This window comes from Coloeus monedula (assembly GCF_965178545.1).
Source record: "Coloeus monedula genome assembly, chromosome: 5".
Taxonomy (NCBI): Eukaryota; Metazoa; Chordata; class Aves; order Passeriformes; family Corvidae; genus Coloeus; species Coloeus monedula.
This window is the reverse complement of record NC_138785.1, coordinates 32,921,373-32,948,219: the sequence shown is the minus strand read 5'-3', so window position 1 is coordinate 32,948,219 and position 26,847 is coordinate 32,921,373. Positions and strand designations below refer to the sequence as shown.

The 26,847-nt window shown below is 47.8% G+C and overlaps 1 protein-coding gene across 1 annotated transcript; it reads right to left on the bottom strand.

Moving 5' to 3' along the window:
* Positions 1-1,983: 1,983 nt before the first annotated feature.
* Positions 1,984-20,615, bottom strand: CXXC4 (CXXC finger protein 4; the record flags this gene model as incomplete). Its single annotated transcript, XM_082281982.1, has 2 exons — positions 1,984-2,028; positions 19,548-20,615. The coding sequence occupies 2 exons, from the start codon at positions 20,613-20,615 to the stop codon at positions 1,984-1,986; spliced, it is 1,113 nt and encodes a 370-aa protein (XP_082138108.1).
* Between the last annotated feature and the right edge of the window lie 6,232 nt (positions 20,616-26,847).

The following is a 26,847-nucleotide window of genomic DNA, read 5'->3' as shown; positions in this document are numbered from 1 at the left end:
ACAACCTGTAAGAGGGGCACCATGATAGAAGCATTTTAAGTGTGACATTCCACCTCTGAAGCCATGTATGTGACGTCATACGACGCAAGGACACAGACACGTGCATTGGCCCTAAGTTGAGGATGCAGGTGTAAGCCCAGCCCAACCATGCCCCTCCAGTTACCCTGGGTCACCCACGCTCTGCCTGGTCCTCCTGACACACACGGGTGACCTCAAGAGGTTTCTCCTCCTCCATCCCTTGGTCTTCACTTTCTGGTTGTTCCCAATGCCTGCCAGCCCTGGGGGCTCCCTCACTTGCCAAAGCTGGCTTCTTCCCCAGCTGCACAGGTCCCACACTGTAGCATTCCCAACTCAACCCCTCGTGCTTCACCAGCTATGTGTGACCAAGGGCCAAAGGCTGAAGTACTTAGCAAAACCTGGAGAAAGTCCTGAAACAGTAGATTAGTATGTGCTGTGCAACATTAACTGGTTATTCCCATGCCCAGCACCTTGTCTGTGAAACTACTGGTACAAGTATCATCTTGTATAAAATTATCAATCTATCAAATACATGGCACAACAGCATTCACTTACTTTGATGGCATAGCCTTCTCACTCATGAGTGGTATGACAAAGCCAAGCAAAAGAAGTGATGATCAATTGATAATAAATATCCCTAAGTAAAGAATCCTCCATTTTTTTTACAGCATGTCAGCTATATCCCTCTGTGTGCTGCCTTTCCACAGAGTAGACATTTCTTCCACACTACTAGAACAGGAAGAAGAATGGCAAAGCATTTTTGTGGGGGCCTAAGGGACCAGTCATTCAGCAAAGTCGAGATCAGTGGACCAAAAAACATGTGGGGAGAAGTGGTCTTTTTTGAAAAGCATTTTAAAAAAATTTCATTTTTATACTGCAAAAATATCCAGGCTCTCAAATGAGCACAAGTGCAAGTGAGACCTAAACCAGTCCAACTATCAAAACTCACTTAACTGTGAAGAGCTCCACCTGAACCAAAAACATGGCATTCCACTTTATAAAATATTTACTCCATTGACTGAAAATGTTACTTAAGATCTCATAGGTGAAGGGTAATTAAGCTGAGTCATCATTTTTCCTAAGGTCTCATACTCTGTTTTGCATCCTAGAACAACCTTTATTTAGACGACTAGTTTTGCACACCCACCTATGCCGGGCACTCCAGCTCAGAGCACAGTGAAAAACGAGTCAGACACCAGACAGCATTTTTGGAGAGATACCCCTCTGTAAGCTTCTTTGGAAGCAATGCAAGTGCACAAACCACTATTCTAATATAGTGCTTGAAAGATTAATTTTAAGTGTTACATCTTCCCCTCTCACAGCACCACAACGGAAGGTAATTGCTAGATGCATCGCAATCTTTTTATCTTGGAAAACTTGGCATCAAGTCTCTATGGAAGGATGCATGGTAAAACAGCACTGCTGTTGCTGCTGCTGCTAAACAACTAGCAAAATAATAGTTAAAGCTAGAATTTATTGCTCCGGATTTAATTCGCAGAACCACACTGTTGTGTACAAACCGTTTATCTCCATTGATGCTCAGACATGATTGTCTCCTTGTGTCTAAACACACAAAATACAAGCGGCTATCTGTACAGTTTACAGTACTGAAACACATATATTTGAAAATGAAGTATAGATATGTTACTTTTCAAAGATACATGACTTTATAGCAGGGGTTTACCCAAACTTTTTTTTTTTTTTTACAGCCACTTTAAAAATAGACAACAACTTCACTAGTATAGCTAAGTTACATCAAAGAAAGAATTGGTGTACTGAATGTGAAGAAGCTGGCCAATTCCCCAGGCTCCCAGATTTTTGTCTTTTGCTTTTGAGGAAACCCCTATACATAAATGAAAATAGTATCTGAGTATATTCTTCAATGGTGGACTAAGCAGTTTCTTAAAACAAGACTTTAGCTTGCCATTCACTTCGGACTGCCTTGAAAATAAGATACACTACTGCTTAAAAGAACCATCGGAATGCTTCAGCGCTGGGAACAGGTGTTCTCTAAAAAAAAAGCAAGAAAACAAGTTAAGCTTTCTTTTGTGGCATTGGCATACTCGAGTTCTAGTTGTTCTTTTCCTTTACATTTTAGGCATACTTTCACTTATCTAGGAACAACATGATGCCTCCCATTGCTTGACAATTAATAGAAACATCCTTCTCCAAACAGACACGCAATACATCATACTCAGTGTGTCACACACCTAACATGCTGTCTTCTCCTTAGTTCATTAACAAGGTAGTCATGAAAACATTGCTAGAAAAAATATCTGGAAAACAGACAGTGCTTCTAGAATAACCATGGAGTTGTACAATGGTTTCTCCCTTGCTCTGGCATATTGGGCATGCAGTTACGGCTTGGAGGGTTTGTGGGTTAAACAGACACTTTGGCAAGACCATGCTCATGGAAGGGGAATAGCAGAGGCACTGCTCTGTCACTCCGAAAGCATTCTGTGTCTTCAGACACCTTAGGAGGAGAGGATGGCATTTTCAAACCTCAGGCCGGTCACCTTTCCACATTTAGGTTGCAATGCAGAAAGAACTTAAAACATATCCGTGACTTCATTCCAGTGAGGGAATCCCCCTGCTGACTTGGGGGGTGCTGCCCAGAATGGCTCTGTCCTTCTTTCACACACATGCAGGACCTTGGCTTACACAGAAACAGCCTACTTGCAGAGCTGCTACCCCACTCCTTCCCTCACCTGCTGCACCCTGAAAATGATATCCACTTGCATCTGGGTGCCTCCGTACACATTTGAGTACATTTGAGCACATTTGAGCAAATTCCCTTCACAGCTTTAAAGCACAACCTACATGAGAGGCTGAAGGGCTGAGCCTGCAAGGACTGTGTCATTTCTGTGAGGTACTTCTTGTCCTCAATTTCCTTCAATCGAAATGAAAGCACCCTTGAACCCATGCATCTCAACCTGCATGTCTCCCCTCCAGAACAGACTGCACTGTCCAGGGAGGGGAGAGAGAGCCCAAACATGACACTGTATCAGTCTGTCCCAGCTCACAAGTATTTGTTTCATTAAGAACTATCCACAAAACAGTAGTGTTATATCTGAAAAAAATTCTCCTAAAAGCAAAACTCTGTAAATTTGCAAAGAAGTACTCGCAATAAAAAAGTTCCCATGGATGTTGCTGGTGCCACATTTAAGTACCACGTCTCTTTTTGAAAGAATTCTTTCATTTTTGTTTCAGGGAAGACCTTTTAAATGTTTTCCTAGTTTTTCCATAAAAATCCAACAAATTATGGACCCTGCAGTGTACAATGTGCATTGTACTTGGTGCCAGAATATTACTTTCTGAATTCCAGGGAACTGCTCATTAGTAAGGCAAGTATTTTTTGTTGAATAATTAGCCCAGTTTGTGATAACCAGGCTCAAGCAGTACACAGCTTCTCTTTTTGTAAAACCCATATGAAAGGGGAGCTGTTATTGTTAAGTTTATTGCTTGCGTACATGGAAATACCAGAGATCAAAATAATTCTGCTGTATTATCAGAACTCTGACCTGCTGTCAATTCAATATCCACTCCCCCTCCACAAGTGTTACATTTTAATAAATCATCCGAAAATTAACTTCCAAGGACAATGAGCTGGTGTGCTGAATACAGTCACCCTAGTGTGAGTTCTCTTTGTGTCGGTGGTCCAAATGTAGGAATTGCTCATATTCATCCATACCAGTCCTTGTTCTGCCCGTTTATGTGAAGTGAACATGAGAACAAGTAGTGACAGAGCACAGCAGCCCTCGCACCCAGGTACACCGAGGAGAGCTAATGCAATTGCTAGACCATCCACATCGGTCTGTGTGGGCTGTAAGATGGCTGCTGAGAGCGAGGTATACAGATTTAAATTTATAAAGAGCTTGGCTGCAGAAGAGGCTGGAGTTCGGAATGGCAGGAAACAATCGTACGACTAAATTGACCTCAAAAGAACAGTCGAACATGCAAACATATTAAACTCAATAGATTGTCTTCACTTGAAAACTAAATGTAATATTTCACTGTGAGTCCATCTGCCTGAACACAAAACCACAGCTAGACAGAGAGATTTAAAGACATAGTGACTGAGACAGCCTTTATTTATTTTCTTGCCACATCAGGTTGAGTTACTGTCAGACGTTGTCATATCAGCTGGAAGCAAAGATGTAACGTCTGATTAAAAGGTCATTCAGACCTTTAAATACACAGAATAGTATTTTTGAAGGGCAAGGCTGGGGTTTAATACGTGTGTTTTTGAAAAACTGCAAGATAAGGAATTTTTGCATCCGTGTACCAAGTTCTAATTAAAGATACACATTTACAATTAAATATCCATTGTGCTAGCTACTGATTTGGGAATGAACTACTAATCCACCCTTAAACAAAAAAAAGGAAATCTTTTAAAACAGAATAGCTGGATCAAGTTAAATCTAAACCAATATATGCAATGAAATCCATAGATTTCACCACTCAAGGTTATTTCCAGACAGAGAGAGACCCTGCAGCCCATTTGGAGGTTTAGCACACCAACACAAAAGTTTAAGTGCAATGACCATCTACTGCTTGGCTATATAAATCCGGCGGTCCCAGCTGGGGAATCAAACTCTGGGCAAGATTACAGCGCATTTCTGGACCTCTGTGACCTGAGTGACAGGAAGGACAGATCCCCCTGGAAGCCCAGGGAGGGGTGGTGAGGAGCAGAACCAGAGTTAATCAGCACAGTTTTGCTGTAAAAGCCTTCACTGCTCGTGCCAGTGCCAGCGCTGACGAACAGCAGGCTTGCTCTCAGGAGGATGCTCAGAAACCTGCTGCCCTGGCTTCTCCAAGCAGGTAATGCCATAAGGCATGGCTCTGGAGAGGATTTCTCCCTACACAAACCCAGAATGAAATGTCCTCCACACTTTCAAACTTTCTATTCTGCTCCCTATGTACCAGCTTTCATTGCAAAAGAAGTATCTCAAGTATTTGAAATTTGAAAATCTAATTATTGCCTAGAAAAATGAGCTTCATATAGGGAACCAAGCTACACTTTTGGAGGAGGAGGTAAAAAGCAGACAACAGAAACCAACAGAAAATCTCCTCAATTAAGCAGAAATGGAAAAATGATTCCTACGTATCTGTACTGGATGCCCCAGAGGGAAATGTAAAAGCAGGCCCTTACTATATGCAACACATGGAAACAGCATGCTGGCAGGAACAGTAAATTCCTCACCAAAGTCTGGTTCAACACCTGTATTTTCACAGCAAAAGCACTCATTAAGGAATGATGCCTCCCACTGCCCCCTGGGGTGACCGACTGACGGAGCAAGGCATGGGATGCCAGACAGTGGGATTTGCTCATCCAAGGCCCGCCTGCTTGCCCAGCCCAACCCTTGGTGAGCTCAAGCTTACCGCACTTGCCAGAGAATCCTCTTTCCTAGGATCTCTGAGTCTCACAGCCACCTGAAAGATGTGACACAGAGACAAGGAATCAGGAAAGTTGGCTGCACCTGGCTTGAGCTGCTGCTGCTGCTTAGGATGCAAGAAAAATTCAGAGCTACCTAACCAAGACTCACTGTAAGTCGCCTGTATTACTATTTTCTGCAAGGCTAAGGAATCATTTGAGTTGAGGTGAACCACATTCAGAAATAAAATAGAGTAATAAAACATATCAGAGCACGACATGATTATGACCTAATACTTTACCAATGTTAAAATATGTTGCATTATGTAAGAATCCTTTGATGTTTGATCCATGAGCAAAAATCCTGCTCTCCTTGAAGTAAACTCACATGTTCGCTACAGCAAATTATTAGCCAGATGTGGCACTCCTCATTCCTCTTGAGGAGCCCTAGAAACAAACCAGCTCAACAGAGGCCCTTCAGGGAGTATATGGCAACTGAGGTATGTCCAACAAAATCTGGGCTACCTGGTGGTCTTTACAGAGACCGACACAACCACAGAAATAGACAGCAGCTTAACGAATCCCAAATTCACATGGCAAATTAAATGAAACTGATGAATTTCCCAAAGCAGCAGGACTGGTGCTAGCAACACAGGGAAAACTGATCTCACCAAGATCTGCAGAGAACCCAACACAAGCTTCTCAAGCTGGAGGACAATCCCTTCTAGAAATGCCTTCTGCAAGAGAAGCAGTTTGGCCCAGCAAGTTATATACAAATATATATATGTGTGTGTGTCTATGTATATCCCAATATATCTATATCTATTGAGAGAGAGAGATATGATCAGATATTGAGAAATCTGGTGCTCTGTGGTGGCCAGAACTATTCAGCTGGAAAGTCCTGGCCCCTGCATGAAATGCAATTTGAATCAATCAGCAGCCCAGGCCAGCAAACACTGACCACCACTGGCCATAAACCAGTGCCTGTATGCTTTTCTTACACTGTGTGAATGCAGGCTATGCACCTCATCAGTCTCACAGAGCCCACATGACCACCAGCAGGAAAGCAAACTGGCCTTTACTTCACGTCACACCTTGTATTTCTAGTGCCACAAGCTAATTCAGGTGTCAGACGATCGCCCTGGAAATGACATCAGCATTGCTCAGACAAAAACAGTGCGGACTCTGGTGCAAATTCAAAACTCACTTTCCATCCCCCATTTCACTCTCTGGAAAGACAAGAGCTGGGCTCAGGGCACACACATGGTGGTACAGACACAGTCTCATTGCTGGAATGGACCTGTGTCACATTGTGATGCACTAAAGCCCAGCAGAGGGATGCAATCTCCTGACCTACAGAGCACTGTAAGATCATAGAATGGTTTAGATTAGAAGGGCCCTTACAGATCACCCCCAACTCACCTGCCATGGGCAGGGACACCATCCACTATACCAGGTTGCTCAGATCCCCATCCAACTTGGCTTTGAACACTGCCAGGGATGGGGCATCCACAGCTTCTCTGGGCAGCCTGTTCCAGCGCCTCATCACCCTCACTATAAGGTGTTTCTTCCTAATATCTAATCTAAACCTACCTTCTTTCAGTTTAAAGCCATTTCTCCTTTTCCTACCACTATTAAGAGGGACTAAAAAGTCCCTCTCCAGCTTTCTTGTAGGCTCCCTCTAGATACTGGAAGGATCACCATCTCCTGAACCACAGAGCATCAGCATCCCCTGATGACACACAGGAAGGCAGCTGGAAGATGCCATCTCTCCTGCACCAGCCTGCTCTGCCACTGTTGAATGCAGTCTGGACAGCATCTCCACTCCTTCCTTACTTGCCTAAATACTAAGCCACCCTGAGAGGAAAGCAGCCTTTCAAAGCATCTGCAGCCCACTTTGTTCCGCTCATAAATATACATTACCTACAGCAATGACTGTGGGGAAAACCTCATGATGCTCAGATTCAGCTCACACAGTCTCCTTGAATGTTTTTCTTCAGGCAAGGAGGCTTGGGGGCAAGAAAGTAGTGTGTGAACTGCATCCCCTGGAAATGCAGAAGGAAAAAGCAGAACCCAGCATGTGGCACGTTTCTCCCAGCTGCTCTGCTGCCTGTCCTGGAGGAATGCCAGCAGACCCACCACGCTGACCCGGCACCGAGGGGGCCAGCTGCGGCTGCAGGAGGATGAGTGGATGAGGCTTTGGCACATGTGCACACCAGCTGGCACAGGAGAGCTGCGTGCAGGAATAGCCCTTGCCTCAAACTCCTGGCATCCTCCCACCCAGCCACAGGCCCACGGGAGGGATGTGCTGCCCCAGCTCTGGACGAGGTGTGAAACAGTCCACGAAGCTGCCGCTCCCCACAGCTGCCAAAATCCCTGGCTTCCCACCAACGCTGTGCTCCTGCTTGCTGTACGTGTTATCAGGCAGTAACAGATGTCCTCTAATAACAAGCTTATGATTGGACTTAGCAGATAAAAAGGGACATGAATGCTGGGTCAGAAGCTTGGTGGTGAGCTTTCTTCCACAGCCCACCTTAAAATATCTCTCCCCATACCTGAGCTACTGGCCTGTCTCCCTTCATACCAGGGATGAGATTTAACATTTATTTTAAAAGTCAGCTTTATTTGCTCTGAGAGGACACGCATCTGCGTGCTGCCAGTTATTTTTCCACTTGCGCTGCATATCTCTCAGGCTGTATTTGAGACAAACCAGATTTAGAACATACCAGATTAGGAAAACTCATTTGACTTTCTCTGCCGCCAGCTCCACCGAGTGAAAAGTAAACCTTTGCCACAGGACATCACAAGTAGAACTTTTAAACATGTACTCCTAAATCAGGGTCATGGTTTGAAAACCCAGCTCTTCTCAAATAGCTCAGAGGTAACCTCAGGAGATTTCAGTGGAGTCAGCTGGGGAATAAAGGATTTGTGCCAATGGCCACGGAGACCTGCCACTGTACAGCCGGATCCTGCCACTTGGACTTGACATCAGCAGCAGGCCATAGCTCCCCAGCCAAATCAATAGGATTAGTCAGAGGAGTAATGGGTTTCTCCACAGGATAAAAAAGGAGCAAAGGTGTCTCTCATTTACATTCACTGCTCACCACAGTTTATTTTATATATTAACTATTTTTCCACTACATAGATGAGATTAAATTTGGGGGAATGGGGTCTTGATCTGAAAAAATGCGTAATGGCATTGGGGAAAACAGATGGCAACTACAGATAGAAATCATAAGGAATCCAAACTAATGCTATCAAAGAAGAAACAGCTCAGTCCCAGGAACTGTTAGTGATGGAGCCCCTGGAGCTCCTCACTCTGCCGGTGAGCATCACCTAAAGCTCTAAGGAGAGCAGCTCACATGCTCCACCACGGGCCTTATCACCCCCAGGGGTCAGCTCGAGTCACTAAGCACTGCGACGGTGCGCAGAGGGTACCAGCACACGGATGCAGGCAGAGCTCTGGAAAGGAACACATCTCCTCTGCCCACCCCCTCCCAGGTTGGGAGTAACTGGCTGCAGACGCCTTCCAGCACACTCCCTCCCTTGTGCCAGCGCAGCCCTTTTGGCCAGCAAGCCGAGGGACAGAGCCAAGTCTCCACCTCCGCCGTCTCGCTCGCTCCCGAGGGGAGCAGCCGGCTTGGCCGCCGGCTTCCCTGCGCCTGGCATCCTGCACGCGGGGCTGGCAGCGGCGGGCCAGCCGGGTCGGGAACTCCTCCTGCCATCTGCCACCCTGCAGCTGAGTTCCAGCTGGCCACGCTCCGGCCTCAGCCGGGGGCTCCTAATGGCTTCCTGGCAAAGGCAGCGGGGAAGGTATCAGAGGTTTGGCTTTTCGGGTTGGGTCTCCCACATCTCACTGTCAAAGGGATTCACGTTTCGTTCCCTATTTCTACGTCTCTCTCGAGCACTTCATGCAGTTCCTTCAGTTTTTCAGCTACCTCTGTACCTGAGCGTGGAGCTGCTAAGTCTGCTGGAGTGCCTACTCAGCTTATGTGCCTATTTTGCTTTTTTCATTTATTATTTGCATTCCAGCAGCATATGAAGGCCTCAGGCAGGATGAGGGATTGTTTCCATTGGTTCTGCTTCCCTGGCCTCTCAACCAGTAGGTCTGGCCTGTCTCCTGCTTTTTCAGGAACCAGGAAGGGCTCATACAAGCTTTAAGCGTGTTACTTCAGAGCAAAAAATGATGCTAAGCAGGTCAGAAGAGGTGTCATTCAGTGCTCCCATACTGACTGTGGGAATTAATACCACTAGTCAAATGTTTTATTAGCAGAAAGCAGAAAGCTCTGATACTGATGAAAGTTTTATCGAGAAATTCTTGAATACAGGTTTGTTACCACCATGCAACATAACACCCAAGATCCTACAATGCACAAGACACTAAATTGAAATATTCACACCAGTGCTCAGCTTCACCTAGGACCTGTCTGGTTACTTCTGCTGACTTCTCTGTCAGACATCATCAAGTAGAAGTGTGCCTGTCTTCTGCAATGTGTGTACCACGTGCATACACCTCCCCCTCTCTCACACACACACTGCCATTCACCTTCTCCCTAATCAAATCTCTGTGAAGACCATCCATCAGCCCCTATCATTTATCCTTCCCACACACACCAGCTCACAAAACAGAATTATTCTTGTTAACATTCATTCCATTAATGAGAAATCCCTGCTGGTTCATCATCCAGTGGTACAAGTCTTTGCACTCACAGGCTGACATCTCTATCATCCTCCAAACTGCTGCCCTGGGGTACAGTAATCTCTTACAGACTGGTCTCCAAGCAGAGGAGAGGCACGTTTCTCAGTACCAAACCTAAATTTAAATCTCTTTCCCCTTGAGCTGCTGGGGCTTCAGTATCTTTTTCTCCTGCATGGAACCAAAAATCAGCTATGATGCCTCATTGGTTAGCTAACTGCTTCTGTCCTTTGGGATTTTTCATATGCTGTTGATAAAAGAGCCAGTGAAAAATATATCCATTAAATTCTTGGTCTCTGCTTGCTTGTTTCTTTTTCTGCAAAGCTTGCAAAAAAGAAAAAAAAAAAAAGGAAGGAGAAATGGAGAAATACAGAAATACATCACTCAAATGCACAGCTCTTGGTATCCGGGCTGAGGGAATATAATCAGCCAATACCTAAGACTCATCACAGGTGCCAGTTTGGTTCTCTTGTAGCCAAGCATCAAGGTGAGCACCATGTATTTTCTGACTCAATGCAGGAAGAGGAGTAGCAACACAAACTCTTACACAACAGGTCACCACAATTCCTGACTAGCGAGGGAAACATTAATAGATTGTAAATGGTTCTGAACTCCATTCATTCCCGGGTGTGTCTTCTAAAATTTTCAAGGATGACAATTAAGACACAGTGATTGTTTTCATGAGACTGTGACCTCCACTGGACTTTGACCTCCAACTTACTCTACATCAGCTTCCAAGCAACCAGCCAACCATTTCACCACCTCCCAGAGCTCAGATGAACTGGTGACTTAGAGGGAATGGGTTTTACATCATTACTAGGGTGGTGTCATCAAGTGCTCTCCCACCCCCTCCCGTGTGGGTCATACCCACAACCCTTCCAAATATATTTTTCTCCTCTTTTGTTCGCTCTAAAACGAAAAGCCTTTTTCTGCTAATACTACTCGCTTTGGAGATCACATATTTAAAAATGTATATTCCTTGCCTCTCCTTTTCTGTTTCCAACCTCTTTAATTGCCCCACAGTAATCTCACTCTGCCTCCTTGTAGCTTCTACACAGATTCCGAGTGCTCTTCAGCTCTCTTCCAAGCCTGTAACTGCCAAGGCTGCTGCACTCAATCTCCAATCCCCCACCACAGTTAGGATGTGAAGGATGGACGTTACTGAACTGCAGCTGTTTTGGGGTCTCTTTGTCATGACAATGGGGCAAATTCTTTGTGTTAACATAGTGCAGACTGACGTGCTGTCAGCATGCTCCAGCTTTCCTAGGACACAAAGTACATACCACCAGAGAAACCTTTAAGGCCAAGAAGTCCTTGCACAAAAAATCATCATTTTCAGCCTTTCCTTTCCTCCCCTCTCTCTTTCACATCTGTTGGCTTCTCTATATGTATGCCTTTATCATTTCCTTACTTCTTGAACAACTTGTTTGGATCACAAGACTCCACCCATACCAAATGCTCACCCTGATATTCAAATTCTCTCCATAAATTCCAGTCAATTTTTAAAAGTTAAAGAAACTGGTTTATGATATCAACAAGGGCACAGGGAAAGCCCTGCTTTCCCTCATCAAGGTTCCCTTCAGCTGTATGAAATCTTAGCCTTCCCCTGCAGAAGTTTTGGGAAGATGGTTACTGGTGAGCTCTTCAACTGCTTCACCTGAATACTAATTTATTACTCAGAGCAGCAAATACACCCCATGCTCTTCTCAGCATGGGAGATGTCACTGCATCTTCAGCCCTCCCACTGCATCCTTCAGTGCTCAGTCAGTCTGTCCCATTGTAACTGAGTCATCCCTGTGGAGGAGCAGGCACCCCCTGAGGCTTCACACATTATAACCAACCTTCAGCCACTTTGGAATCCTCCTCTGTTTGAGCACTCTGCAGCTCTTCTTTCCTCTTCCTCTGCCCTCATCTTAAGTGATATCCATCCTGAATGCCCTTGGATTCCCCCCATTTTCCAGTATTTATTAAGTTCTTCCCTTCACCTCAAATTTTAATATTGCTTCTCCACTTCCTAAACCAGTGAATAACCTCTCTCATCTCTGTACAAATAACTTCTAGTCAAATGAAGTCTGATACCAACTAGTGGGGATCCTACATAGAAGTACAACAGACACCATGACCACAACAGTCTGGAGCAGAAAAGAATACTGTCCTGAGAAAGGAGAGGTGCAAAGTTTTAAAATGCCCAACACTTCAGAGATTGAGATAAAGAAAAATACTGAGTAGAACAGGGAAAAAGTAAGATCCTATGTGAGTCAGGGAAAGGCACTTGATGAGTATGCTGCCTGACAAGAACACGGTACCCAGCATGACCCAGGCTGCCTTTATTCCTTTTACATTCTCATATCTCACTTGGCACCAGTGTCTGGTTAAATAGGAAGGAATGGAGAAACTCTGGAAAACTGCATAAAAATTAAGCAGGCTTCACGCATACCTGGCTATGGATTTTTATAGTGTTAATTAAGAGGATGCCGAAGAGTTCCAGGGAGGAGAAAATATTTCCCATAATGTCTGAGAGTAGAAGTTAACAAGCCTGCTGGGATCTTTTTAGCCCCTGCAGAGCTAAGGCTTCAACATTATTAAATGGCTGTTGCATCGAAAGCACGGTGCAACATAACTCAACACACAACAGAAAGCACAGGATGCTGAAAAGGGGGATGACTTTAGATTACACCGCAGAGTAATTCAGTTTCAGGACAGGTGTTTGCATGTGACTGAACAAGATATGACTGCAGAAAACAATAAACGTACCCAAAAGAAGAGAGAAGACAAACATGCAGTCAGGGCTCTCAAGTAGGAAAAAAAGCGTCAAAGGAAACTGCATGCTTCAAGACATTGTGGTTCAGTAGGATTATCCGAGCAGATGAGCTATCAAAAACACAGACACTGCAGAAGCAGAGAAATGCCTTCCTTGGGTGGTGGTACTCCTCAGGAGACATGGTGTCTGCTGCCAGTTTTTAAGCACATAGTTGGTGACTTAGGAATTGTTAGCCACCAAGGCTACAGTGACACGAGTTACTTATTGCTCCCAACTCACTCGGGTTACATCCAAAAAGCTTATCTTAAAGCCTTTCCCTATGCAAGCAGCAGCCATTTCCCATTGCAACCAGTGATCAAAAGGATTATGCTGTATTTGATGAGTCTTTAAGGTGTAACTTCTAGGCTTGCTTAGAATTATTTCACCAAGCCTAACCCTTAAAATGCATGCATGTTAAGAGCTGGAAGACTGCTAGTTTTTTTAACAATACAAATCTATAGGATATTTGGAAAAGACCTGTTCTTCGTCATTGCCATGCATAAATGCATGACTGCATACAGAAATTAATATCAACCTTTTTTTTAACTCTCTAGGGCACTTTTCTTTTAAAACCCAAAAAGCAGTACCAGGATGTTGCTTTCTGACCAAAAAACCCAAAAATGTTTCTGTTCCTTTTCTTTCCGCAGTACCAACAGATTGCTGGCTGACATCCTAATCCATTCTCCAAGTGAGCAAGATCTTCCCTGACTTCAGTAAAGGTGTTAGGTGTGCACTTAGCAAACAGAATTGCATGGAAAGTAACCCCAAAATCTGATAATATGAACACACATGGACAAGCAGACAAAAACTGAGACTGTTCCTCACTGTTACCCACCCCTAATCAGTGGTATATAACATGACATTCACATATCTACCAACTTAAACAAAGTCTCCCTATATGAATCAGGCATGATGTGTATAGTCTACAGCAATTTGTACAAACACAGAACTGGAAAAGATTTTCCAAACATCCTGTAGCTGGCATAGGACTCCAAGTCATGATGGTTTTATGCACCTCTAACTGAAATATTAGTTCAAAGTGACCTAGATGATTTGGGGGGGAAAAAAAGGAAAGAAAAGAAAAAGACACTTATTATGCTAATTACTGCTCAAAAAACCCCCAAACCACCCTCATTCATCATCTTTCTCATGACACATGCAGCTTGCCCAGCCTAAACAATACATAGAGATTTCATTATGTCAGCTTAAAAAACCAGACTAACCAGTCACAGCACTGAAATCCAGAGTCTGGCACAGAATCTTGATGCCCCAAGTGCATAACCAATACTAGTACTTAGAAAACCATGCAAAGAACTACACAGTGCAATCAAAATTCAGAACCACCACAACCAGTTAATCTCTCTTACCATACGGCCAATTTCACTAGCAAACAATCATAGTTCAGTGATTGAAAGCAAGCAATTTTTAATGCAAGTAGAAAGCAGTGTTTGTATGAGAGAGGCTGTTAAGTCCTTGACTGGCTTACAATTTTGCAGAATGTCTTGAAATTCTGTTCAGTTCAGTACCAAATCCCACCACTAAGAGATTTTCTTAGGCAGGAGAGACTTCATTTTTGCCCCCCTCCTTAACAACCTACAGAATATCAAGCAGCCATTTATACTCTAAACTGAACAGTAATGTCATGGGGTTTGGACACTTTCTCTCATTTGCAAGTCTCACACGGGGAAAGGGAAACAACAACATATGACACAGTAAACCAGGCACCATCCAACCACATACCAGACAAAATCACTCGCACTCAGTGATCTGTCAGAACTGTAAGGAGACCACATTTTTGACTCCTTTGGGCTCTAAACATCTTCCTCTACCCCACATCTCCCAACAGCTGCAGCACATTCCTGCCTTGCAAGATGTGAACCTAACGCAGAAAGTCAACGCCCTTCAAGGAGATTTCCGAGCAGCAGAGATCAGGCGCTACTGAGCAAAGATGTAGCTGATCTGGTCTCTGCTGGAGGTGGCAGTAGGAGGCCTGGTGTCAAAAGGCCAGAGGTCAAAAGGAAAACTCATCATTGAAGGTCTGTTTATCCCAGACATGCAGTATCTGAATGAAAGTGACAAAATCTCATGGCAAAATGTTCAACAAAGGTCAGATTTTTGCCCTGCCTCTCACTTCCTCCCCTCCCTGCTCACACTGTCACGGCAGGATCACGCACCATGTTGGAAGCCCCACGAAGAGCATCACGGTCACCCAGTGAGGGTTCTCTTATGGTGCTAGCAGCCAGTTCCAGCACCAGGCAGACTCCCTGCAGGCTCGGGCCTGGGAACAGAAAATACACGAGAACCCTGGCAAAGCACAAGGGGCACAAACAAGGAAGAAAGAGGGGAAAAAACTGCATTCAGGGCTGATCAGGGCTTTGCAGCCAATGCCAACATAAATTGCACTCAGGAGGGACTGCAGTTCTTGCTCCAGCTGTAAACGCCCAGGAACAAGGACTGCTTTTTTGCCCTTTTGCAAAGTATTTTAACACATGCACACAGGGAGCCTCAGCCAGATGGAGGGCTACGAGGCAGTGGCAGGCAGGAGAGACAGCCTATCATAGAGCAGCACTGCTGATGTTTAGTGATGAACAGCAACGCGAACTACAAGGTGGTCTTTCTTCCCACCTTCCAGTTAGCCCGTTGGATCGTGTTAGCCGCCTGCTTCTTATCAGCCTTTACAGTTCCCCCTCACCACTACTCAATTCCATCATGCCGTCACTTAACTTGTGCATGTAATTTAAAGCCAGATAGACAGCGGGGAAATTGCCTCCTCTGAGGCCCCTACTAATTGACCCCTATCCACAGAGCTCAGCAGTCTTCCCTTAACAGCGCTCGCACGCGCTACCACAACACGGAGTGCAAGTTCGGAGGTTGCCAGCGCAGCCTCTCTCCCTCGTGGCAATGCCATATGGTGTTAAGACTTTCAGGATCAGACGCCGTTCCTGCTGAAATCAATCATCACAACCTATCCCTGGAGAAGGCCATCTCAAAATCCCACTGGCTTGAAATGCAACTCAGCGAGATGCCTCGGATTTGGACGCTGGTATTGACTCAATCAGGTTGGTATGCAAACGCTCACTTTAATAGTGCACATATCAATTAGCTGGGCTGTTACAAAGGGAGCAAGCGGTGCCCACTATGGTGACAGCATGCCTAAACAGCTGATATTTCACATTTGGCAGGACACTTCAGCCCCTGCCAATGCAAGCCAGCCTCTCTACCTGAACTTGCTGTCATGCTAATGAAAATGAGGACTGGGTCAACTGAGATTTGTACACTGAATGGGGTTCACTTCAAAGGGAGAAGGATGTAAACCATCGTCAGGCACCTAACTGTCATAACCTGCAGCAGAAGTTACAGGCATGTACACCAATCAAAGGAAAATAAGTAGTCTCTATGGGTAAATAAAGATTATGTCTCTTTAAACCGACTGTAAATCTGAATGAACACAGAATATACATACACAAGTAGGCAGCGTGCAACGTGACGTCAATCTGATTTTTATAGATTTATTATTGCTGTACATAAAATTTCCTAGTAATAATAACATTCTATGAAAAATACTAGAGCATTGGGACACTTTTAATGTGAAAATAGTACAAGGAAAGTAGGAAAAAAGAATTCAAGTGTTTAAAAAAAAATGCTGGGCGAGAAGCATTCCATTAAAAATGCAAGGGTCAGGGACTGGAAACCATTCACGTGAATCTGTCTTCAGCTCCATGTACTGTCTTTGAGAGTTATATCCTATGCCTTCATTGCACCAGCAGGAGAGATTTAAAGGAAAAAGAGAGAAATGGTTTCTGTGGGATCAGCCAGTTTACGGTTTATTGGTATTTTTCTAATTTTTCGTTTGTTTTTAAACATGGTGCCACCCCCTGCCGTAAATCACCCCTGAAATTTGCAGCTGCTGTTGAGCACAATTCACGAATCATGTAAGTGTGGAGTGGAACGTGAGCCCCTCGATCCTCGACGCATTTCCATGGGAGCATTTCCATGCCTACCGAGGTGCCAGGGGATCATCCACGCAGAGTGGTGGACTCCCCAGGAGCACAGGCCAAATGAGTCGCTCCAGCCACTCACTTCGCAGGAGGGCTGCCCTTGCCCACTCCCAATACCAATCCTGCTGCCACAGTGCCCTCGTGTAGGCCCTGTCACCCTCTGACACCCTTCCAGCTGGTGGCCATACAGCCAGAGCACTGCTGTGCATTTGTGCAGTAGGCAGCCCTTCTGTCACTTTATTAGTTAAAATGAATTTTTCATAAAGAATAAAGAAGACAAGGAAAACAACCATATAAGCAAGTTATTCTTCCTCTCCTACTGACAAACCACATTTCTGTAAAGAAATTAGCCACATCCCATGACAAAACTTTGTGATGGGCCATGACCTGCAGAGAAGTGATGCCTTACTGACAGCTGGAAAGAGAAACCTGTTTCCTTCAAGTCACAGTACAGCAGCAGAGGAGCTTTTGTGTTTACGTATCTCACAGAGCAGAAACAGGAGAGAGCGAGTGGGGGAAAGAGAGAATGAAGAAAAGAAGTGAAGGCAGGTGGTTACGAGAGCACACAAGTGGCTAATTAAAGAATGGGTTTTACTAGTCACAGTGGTTAAACAATTTTAACGGGAGGCATTCTCATAGCACGCCTGAAAAGTTTTTAACACTACCAAACACCTTCGTCAGGAGCCAGGGAAGTTCTGGAAATGTGCTTAGAGATGCACACAAACCCATAGGAAGATCTGATAATGTACAAATTTGTTTCTTCCAGAGATAGCTCACTTTCTGCACAAATCGATAAGCCATCAGAACCTATCATTTATCACAAACATTAAATCCCAGCAGCCCCCTGGTTTGCAAGCCTAATGAGGGAACCTGGCACACAAAGGCACTCTCAGTGCTAGGTCGTGTGGGGGGAATTCTCCACACCTCTGGTTCAGGGAATCTCTTTTAGGTTGTACTCAGCATTAACAGACAAGGGTGTTAGCAATCCTTGTTGCAAACTTGCTACAAAACCAACAAAAGCATATTATTGAGAAAAACAAGAGCTGAAAACCCAGCCTAGGTTCTATCCACTGGGAAATCCATCCTGGTTTTTGCTTTAGCAATGCTGGGTCACCATTCACAAAAATAGAGCTAAAAGGATGCAGAGGTACAAATTAAACGTATAGCAAGGACAGTTCACTCTTGCAAGAAGGAATTAATTAGTTGTTTTGATGAGGCTGGTTAGGAAAGAGTTAATGCTATCAGCCAAATGTCAGTTAACCCCCAAATGTTGCTTTTGTCCCATGGCCGTGTCAATACCAACACTATTATCTCAATTTATTTAACACAGAACAAATTAATTGGCTCTAAGTGTTGCTTTTTCCCTGGAATCCCTCATCCCACCTCTTCTTGGAGAGAGCTCCTGCAAGCAATGAGCAAGGGAATAAACCACTATGCAAACATGCACAGGCATACACACACACACACACAGAAGGAAGTTACAATTTCTCACTTAGTTGCTGATTTCTGTGACTACAAATCTTGGTGTCACCCACCACACACTACTCCTCTGTACTAAATCCATCATCCCCGACACCCTCAGACACATCCGAGATGTGTGTCAAACCAGCAACACTATAATTTTAATAATGACAAGGGATTAAGTATGATTACTAGTCTTCTCTCTCACTTGTTTCCTTCCCCTAACGATACCATCCAATTGCCATTTTCCTCACGGTTGTCTATTTTGGTTCCCATTGTCTGTCGCACCCAATACAGTAACCGAAATGTCTGCGACACGGGATCTGCCTGTCTCTCGTACGTCTAGCAAAACTGAAAACCTGTTGTTACAGCTTTGGGGAACACAATACATTGTCAGTTCCGAGGAAACGTTGTAAAGATAACCGTGCATACAGTTCAGTCAGAAATCAGTTCAGTCATACCTGTGCTATTCTTCCATTGTGTTTAATACACCACGAGCAGGTTATTTCAAGAAAGACATTGCCACAGAGATCACTGGGGTGCATTTCACCTACTACTGGGCTCCATGGCCCGTTGTCTGTCTGGGACAAACTGCTACCAGCCAGCCTGGAGATTAACTTGCCATTGCTTTCCCTGAACTTCTGACAACGAGATCCTGATGTTCAGCTAAAACTTTCCTTTTCCCACCTCCCCGTTCCTACAAACTGCCCCAAATCGTCTTGATTGCCATTAATAAAAAAGGGGTGGGGGAGGGGAAAAAAAAAGGGGGAGAGAGAAATAAGGGAAAAAAAAAAAGAAGAAAAAGAAAAAAGAACCAGAGAGCCAGCAGTCTTATGGAAACAGCACGGCAGGTAAACCAGGTTAGCATCGTTCCGAAACAGCCACGAGCTGGTGGGGCGAGGGCCGGCGCCCCCCGGCCGTCCCTCCTCGGCCCGGGGCCGAGGGCCAGCGGCCGGGGCCCGGCTCGGCGGGGCGCCGCGGGAGGCGGCGTTTCTCTTCCCTGCGGGGCGGAGAGGGGCGGGCGGCGGGGCCGCGCCGCGGGGAGCCGCGCCCGCGGCGGGGGCTCCCTCAGAGCCTGAAGGAGGCCTCGGAGAAGGGATGCTGCATCTTGAAGCTAGACAAGAAGCACTGGAGGGGCGGGGGCAGGGGGTTGAGGAGGGATGGCGGGAGGCTGGGGAAAAAGAAATCATCTCCTCTGACCTCTAACGAAGTGCCCGGTTTTTTCTTAAGCTCTTCACATTTCCTAAATTTGCAGATCTGGTGTCCCGTTTTGCGGTTCCTGCAACTGCTGCAGACTCCACAGTTGATGAGCCGCTTGCAGGGTACGCACACCCCGCAGCGTTTCCGCTTCTTCTTGGCGGGGTTGCCCGCCCCGGCCCCGGCGCCGGTGCCACCGGCCCCCCCTCCGCCTCCGCCGCCACCGCCTCCGCCTCCGCCGCCCCCCGCGCCGGCGGCGGCGCCCAGGGCGGAGGCGGGCGAGGCCGAGGCGTGGCTCTGCGGGCAGTCCGCCAGGTTGGCGATCTGGAAGGCGCTGTCTGTGACGGCGGCCGAGGCCGCGGCGGGGGAGTGCAGGGCCGTCATGACGATGACCCCGGGGGGCAGGGAGAGGCCGCCCAGCGCCGGGATGGCCGAGAAGGTGCCGACGCGGTCCGGGAGGTTCATGATCTCGGCTTCGGCGGCGCCGCACTTGAGCTTGTTCATGCACTCGCCGGCCAGCGGCCGGCAGTGCTCGGGGGCGAGGGTGGAGAGGAAGTTGCCGTTGGCCATGGGCAGGGCGGGCTGCTCGGCCGGCGGGCAGCCGGGCTTGCCCAGCCGCTGCGAGTCGCTCCGGTGGTGCATGCCGCCCCTGCCGGCGTGCAGCGAGGAGGCGGCGGCGGCGGCCGCGGAGGCGGCGGCGGCGGCGGAGGAGGAGGAGGAGGAGGGTTTCCTCGCGCCGCCCGCCGCGCCGCCGCCGCCGCCGCTGCCCCAGAGCATGGCGGTGGCGGCGGCGGCCGTGGCGGTGTCGCAGTTCCAGGGGGACATGCCGATGCGGGCGGCGGCGGCGGCGGCCGCGCTGGGGAAGATGGGGGTGGTGATGCGGGCGATCTTGGCCGCCTGGGGGAAGGCGCCGCCGTTAGTCTTGTAGAAGGTGGCGAAGGAGCGGTACCTCTCCATCTCCGAGTTGTAATCCACAAGGCTGTTGAGGGCCCCCTCGGGCAGGTGGCTGTCCTTGGGCAGCCCCGGCGCCTCGGGGTTGGGGCCGCTCTCCACGCACACGTTGGTGTTCATGGTGGCCGGAGCGGGGGGGCGGCGGGAAGGGACGGGACGGGGGGGCTGGGGGCCGGGGGGAGAGGGACGGGGCGGGGGGGGGGTCGCTTAATCCTCCTCCTCCTCCTCCGGACGCATCCCCGCGGTCGGTGCTTGGCCGGGCAGCCGTTCCTCCGGCATCCTCACGGGAGCTGCCGCAGCTGAAACACAAAAAGTCATTTCCGAGGGGGTGCGCGCGTGCGGGGGGCGCTCACGGCCGCCCACGGCCACCCCGGGGGAGGGGGGGGCACACACGGGTGGGGGGCACACGCCGCCCTACCCGCGGGCAGAGGGCTCGAAGCGCCGGCCCGGGTGGAGCAAGCGCGGTCCCGGGACAAAGTGGGGGCGGGGGACACGAGACGGGGACCAGGAGCTGCCCACCTACCAGCACCGGGAAAAATGAAAAGGCAGGGAAGAAGGGCGGGGGGAACATAAATAAAAGGAATTAGGAAAAAAAAATAAAAAAGAGGGAGGTGGGGGAGGGAGCCGCCAGCTGCCACGGTGTCCTTCTGAGCCCGGCGGTCATTAGCTGCCTGCCGGCACAGCTGGCTCCGCCGGGCGCTGGTTGCGGCGGCACCGGCTCCCCCGGCCCCCCCCCCGCCGCCTCCGGGCACGGGGGGGCTGCCTGCGGGCCGCGGGGGGCACGGGGCTAGGTTTAAAAAAAAAAAAAAAAATACTTAAGCAATTTCACAGCCTGTGATCCCGGCGCCTGCAGCTGTACTAACGACGGAGTATTTATCCCAGCCTCTCGGGGAGGATTCCCCGCCACCGCCGCCGGAGGCTGCGCAGGGAGGGCTGGGGACACACGCACCGAGACGGGGACAGCCCCTCTGCGGGCGCCGCGGGGCAGGGGGCTTCGCCGAGAGACAGCCCGGAAACGCTCGGGAGGGCAGGTCGCTGTACCTGCTGAACTAGACCTCATCGGGGAAAGATGGCTTTCTGCTTCAGGCTAGGAAAGTTTAGGAGGGGGCTAAGGACACGGCGTCCCTGTTATTTCCCACCGCCCCTTTCTCCCCCAGGGAGGTGAAGGGGGGTATTTTAGTTCATGGCAGTGAGGAAGGTATATTATGGCAGCCTGCGCGAACTAAAGCAAACATAAGCATAACTTAAAATGCCCTCAGTTTATGAACACTGCCTCTTTGTTTTCCAGATGCTCTACCTGAATAGTTCAGATATTTCCAGCACCTTTTCTGATGTAGGGCTATCGATCAGAAACGCTCACTCGTGAGGCACTCGTGGGGCTACGTCTAGTTTCCAGACTCCGGTATGTTTAGTTCAAAATGGTTATCAATTACGGTAATTATGATCATAATTAGATTAATGAACCGTCTGCAGCCCAACCTACCGAGTGCAAAAACTTCGTCTTCTCCCAGCGTCGTGCACTGAAAGCGGGCTTTATGTAAACAAATCCAGATGAAGGGAGCGTAAATCTACAGAAGGAACCTCACCCCCGGCTGCACTGGGGACTGGCGGGCGTCTTTCCGTCGGAAAAAGAAAAAAAAAAAAGACCCCGAGCTCGCAGGAGCCACCTCTGTGTTCCACGTCAGGGAAAAACCCAGACTCTCGCTGCCTTCACAGGTCTAGTGGCAATACAAAGGCTGCCCCGGAGAGCTCTAGGCTAAGCGTCGTCTTGGAGGGATGCGAAGGATTTGCATACAGCAGAAGAAAAAAAAAACCTCTCCCGTTTCCAGAAAGGAAAACCTAGCTGCACGTCCTCGATAACAACTACTCAATAAAACTAGTTTTGTCAGCCATGTGTACGAAAGCCACGCATCTGGTAAGGAATAAAATGTTAGCGTTCAGCCTTTTATGCCAGAAGTCATATGCGTTTTCTTGCCCTTTTCCCCCCAGCATTAAACTGGCTTCTCTCCACAAAACCTTCCCTCGCTGGCTACCTTTTCTCTCTCCGCGATCCCTTCTCAGGCTTTATTGCCACCAGCAGCGAGAAAATGATGGTGCCCACCAAGCGGGTCATTATTGCTTAATCGATGCATCTCCGGAGCATGAAAAGGGTACCCGAGACGCAGTTATTGATTTCCCTCCCCCTCTAACTATCGCCCTCTTTTCCACGAATGAAATAAATAAATAGAAATTGCTAGCCGGGCTTTGCGATTCCGTCCCTGCTTAAGCTAAATGTGACCGTACACGTTCAATATTGCATGTCTGCTCTGCCAAAGACAGAGAGATCAAAGGTCATATTTAACATTCAGGAGGAGGGGCGGGTGCAGATTAATTAATAAATTAATATAGCGACGCCTTTTATTGCCCAAGTCTAGCATTAATCTACTTTTACGATCCCAGAGGACAAGAACAACAGAAAAAAAAGAGCCCACGACAATCCCAAAAAATTAAAAAAAAAAAAAAAAAAGAAAGAAAACCCACCCCCCTAAAAAACCCTCACAACTAAAACCCAAAACACACACACAAAACCCGAAAAACAAAACAAAACCCGCGAAGAATAAGGGGGGAAAAGATGAGGGGGGAAAAGCAAACCAGTCACTTACCAGGCTCTTTATTTGGGGGGGCTTGACTGTGCAGACGCTACCAGCCTGTCTGCCTTTAATTAGTTGCACATCAGTCCCTAACACAAAGAAGAAGAAGAAAAATATCCAGATGTGCCTTGGCAGCTCCTCAATTACAACTTTGATACTTGTAAACAAACTGCAAGGGGCGGTGGGGAAGGTGGGGTGGGGGGGGGCGGGGGGGATAAATTAAGCCGCCGATCCACTAAACAAATACCTGTAAGTGGCTTTTTTCCCCCCTCTCCCTCTCTCGCTCGTTGCAGAGAAAGGAGGAGGAGGGGGGAGCAGGGGAGGCGGCGGGGGGCGAGGAAGGAGCAGGCACAGAGGGAGGGCGGGCGCGAGGGAGTGTGCGTGTGTGTGTGTGCGTGTGCGCGGTGGTCTCCTCTGCCGGCGCGCTGCTCGCCGCCCGTCTCCCGGCGCCCGCCCTCGCACACAGCGCCGGGAGTGCGTGTGCGTGTGGCGGTGCGGGGGAGGGGAGGGCGGGGGCGGGCGGGAGGCGATCGCCGCCGAGGTGAGGGAGCGCGCCGGGAGGACGCAGGGATGCGGACACCCGCCGCCGCCGAGCGCTGGCGGGGCCGCCGCCGAGCGGCGCGCACGGGCCGCGGCGCAGCGCGGGGGCCGCCCCCGCCGCGGGAGGGGAGCGCAGGGGGCGGCGGCGGGGGCGTTGCGGCCGCGGCCGCCCGGTGCGGGGCTGCCGGCGGGGCGGGGCCGCGCCGCGCCGCAGAGGGGAGGGGAGGGGGCGGCGGGGAGGGCGCGCCCCCCGCGCTGCGCCCTGTCACCCTCCCCGCGGGCGGGCGGGGAACTGCCGGCAAACTTTGTGCCCCGGGAAGTTTGCGGAGGGGAGCGGCGGTCCCCCCGGCCGGCCCAGCCCGGCGGGCTGGAGCGGGAGGCCGCTGCCCCGGTCGGCGCACGGCCACGCAGCCTGTAGTTTTCATATCTCTAATGACTACCACCCCCCGCGCACGCTGTAATTTTCTTTCAGACGCGTGAGGTGCTGCGGATATCAGGCATATTTAGGCGAGATGGAGCCGGCTGAACCGTGGATGTTACCCCAAGTGTCTTGGCACTCACTAGAAGCGCTTTCCCAACATTTGCCCTTTGCCGGTGCCAGAGCGCAGGAGCTGCATGGCACCTGTCCGGGCAGGCCATGTGTACCCCGCACCTGAACTGCCAACATTAAAACGCATCTCTTAACAAGCCACCGGTGTACAGGTACTGCATACAAACACACTGCAATTCCTTAAAGAATTTCAGCAAACTATTAAAAAAAAAAACACAACCAAGCCCACCTGCCTTCCCCAGAGTTCTTGCAAGCACAAAAAAGGGCTTATATTCACTGAATAAATTATGCATTGCAAGTTCTTCATCCAGCTCCTCTTGGTACCTCCAGAGTGAGCGCTGGTACTTACAGAGCCATTGCTGCAGCCTGGTGCTGCCAGCATGGGCACTAAGCAGTTAAGAAATGGATGTTTCTGCCAGGAAAATAATTTTAACCATTTGTAAATTACAGAAAAAGAAGGGGAAAATGTACTGTTTCATTGGTTTTATATGTAAGTAAATGAAGGATTTATGTGCAGACTGAAGTTTTATTTCCTTCTGCTCCAAACTGAATTCAAGCTCAGGGTGCTCAACACTACGGAATTACCCAAGGGAAAGCACTGCAGGAACCTTTTCCCAGGAGCAGCAAGACAAGGTGGATTTGAGCAGTGGGGTTTGGCAAGGACCAGCAGCCTCGTGGCTAATGCTCCATCAAGTGAGACTGACTGGTACAGGTGAGGGACAGTTTTGGTCAATCAGGTAGGTCACAGATCTACACGAAGTTGTGCCCCTGGCATTTATGTTATAGACTGGTATGCTTTATTTGGAAGCAGTAGTTTATCTAGCTAATTAGCTGCCTCTAACCATACGATATGCATTTTAAAATACCCCCAAACATGGATTTACATAATAAAGCATAACCTCCCGACTAGCTAGCGTCATCCTTTATGACAGTTCTGCTGCCTTTTTCAAAGTCTTTTCTGTTTTGATACATTTTAACACAAACTTATAGGGGGGGAAAATACAAATGAGGGGAAACGGTGTTTCAGTAATGTCACAAAGTGACAAAAAACAAGAGCTTTTCCTGTTGAGGTTCATTCCGTACCACTTTTCTCCCAAATTAGTTGTCAAAAGCCATATGCAATACTCCAAACACTGAGGACGTTTTTCAAACACAGACTTCTCCTGAACTCCAAACTTCCTTTAATCACAACCTGTGTCTTACTTAAGCAATGCTTTCAGAGTTAATTTATTACTCTTGAAGGAGTTACATTTTTAATAAGCTAAAAGAGGAAAAGGGGAAACTCTGATAATCTTTTCTCATGCATAAGGAAGACCATTTCATGTATTTTTTAATTGTCATGTGAATTAAATTGTAGTGCTATATATAACCTTTCTACTCCAGCCTGGAAAGTTGTACACTTTTTTGGTGTTGGGGAGGAAGTGTGGAATCCAGTTTAGATGTCTTTTTCCTGAAACCTTTCATTTAGGAGAGTTTGGGGGACTTTGTTTGTTTGGGGTTTGGTTTTATCCTGCATTCTGCCCTGAGCCTGGGAGCTGAGGAGGACTGTTATGTTCAGGAGTCTATCAGTGACATAGCTACAACTGTCTCATGATGAGTCCTAAGAAAGCAATTACAATTATCTTTTCACCATAATCTGTGCTTTGATGGGAGGGACAGACAGTTAAAAATCACAGGCTCTGATTTTTGTTCAAAAACCATTCCTATTTCATTTTTAGCAGGAATGCAGCTGGAGCAGTATGTTGTAATGTGGGAACATGGGAGCTGCCCTGCCTTTGTAAATATTGAGGTTGTTCTGAAAGAAAGTTGCAAAAAAAAAAAGAAACTAACTGAAACTCACATTCAGTTCTTGTTCATTCTGTTGCTGACTCTAGTGTGTATCCACAAAGTCACCACTGTAAACCTACCCAGATCCATCAAGCATTATAAGCATTGCACCAGGATTAGAAAAAGGAGGTGAAGCAAGCCCTTGGGGGATGCAGCAGTTCATCAGACTGCGAGCTGGAGTTTTGGGTTTTTTTCCTAGTATTATTACTCTTTCCTTTTTTGTGCTCTTTTCCTAAGTCTCTTAAAACTCATGGATCCACTGTCAGGACTAGACTCTGTTGCTGTGTTTGGGTTCCCTTCTGCTGGGGCCAAGAGCTCTAAATGGCACATGCTGCAACTCTGGTTCTCCTCTGGGTGGTCCACGTGGCACACATCCTGAGCAGGCTAATGTTGGGGTGTAGGCCTTCGCTACAGAAAAACTGTGGATGGGGACTGGAAAAGTAGCTGTCTCTGCTCCCCTCACTTTCTCATTAGGAAATGTCCCACCTTGAAATGGAAATGGTATGTTTTCATGCAGGACCATGTCCCTTTACCTGCCCCCAGCTCTGTGCATCACCTCTTGGTGAAAATGGAATAGTGGCTCAGCTGTTTTCCACCCTCAAGTAGAAACACATTTCTAGCACAACCTTTCTTCTAGCACCAGTCTTGTGGGCACTCTGAATGTACAGTCCTTCCCTTCTCAGATGAGGGTAACTTAAAGAAGAGATGCAAAACTTTTCTCAAAATTCCCAAACCAAATTCTTCTTTACTTCATTGGTGCAACAAACATGTGCAAAGACATGGAAATGTCTTGTACACCATCCAC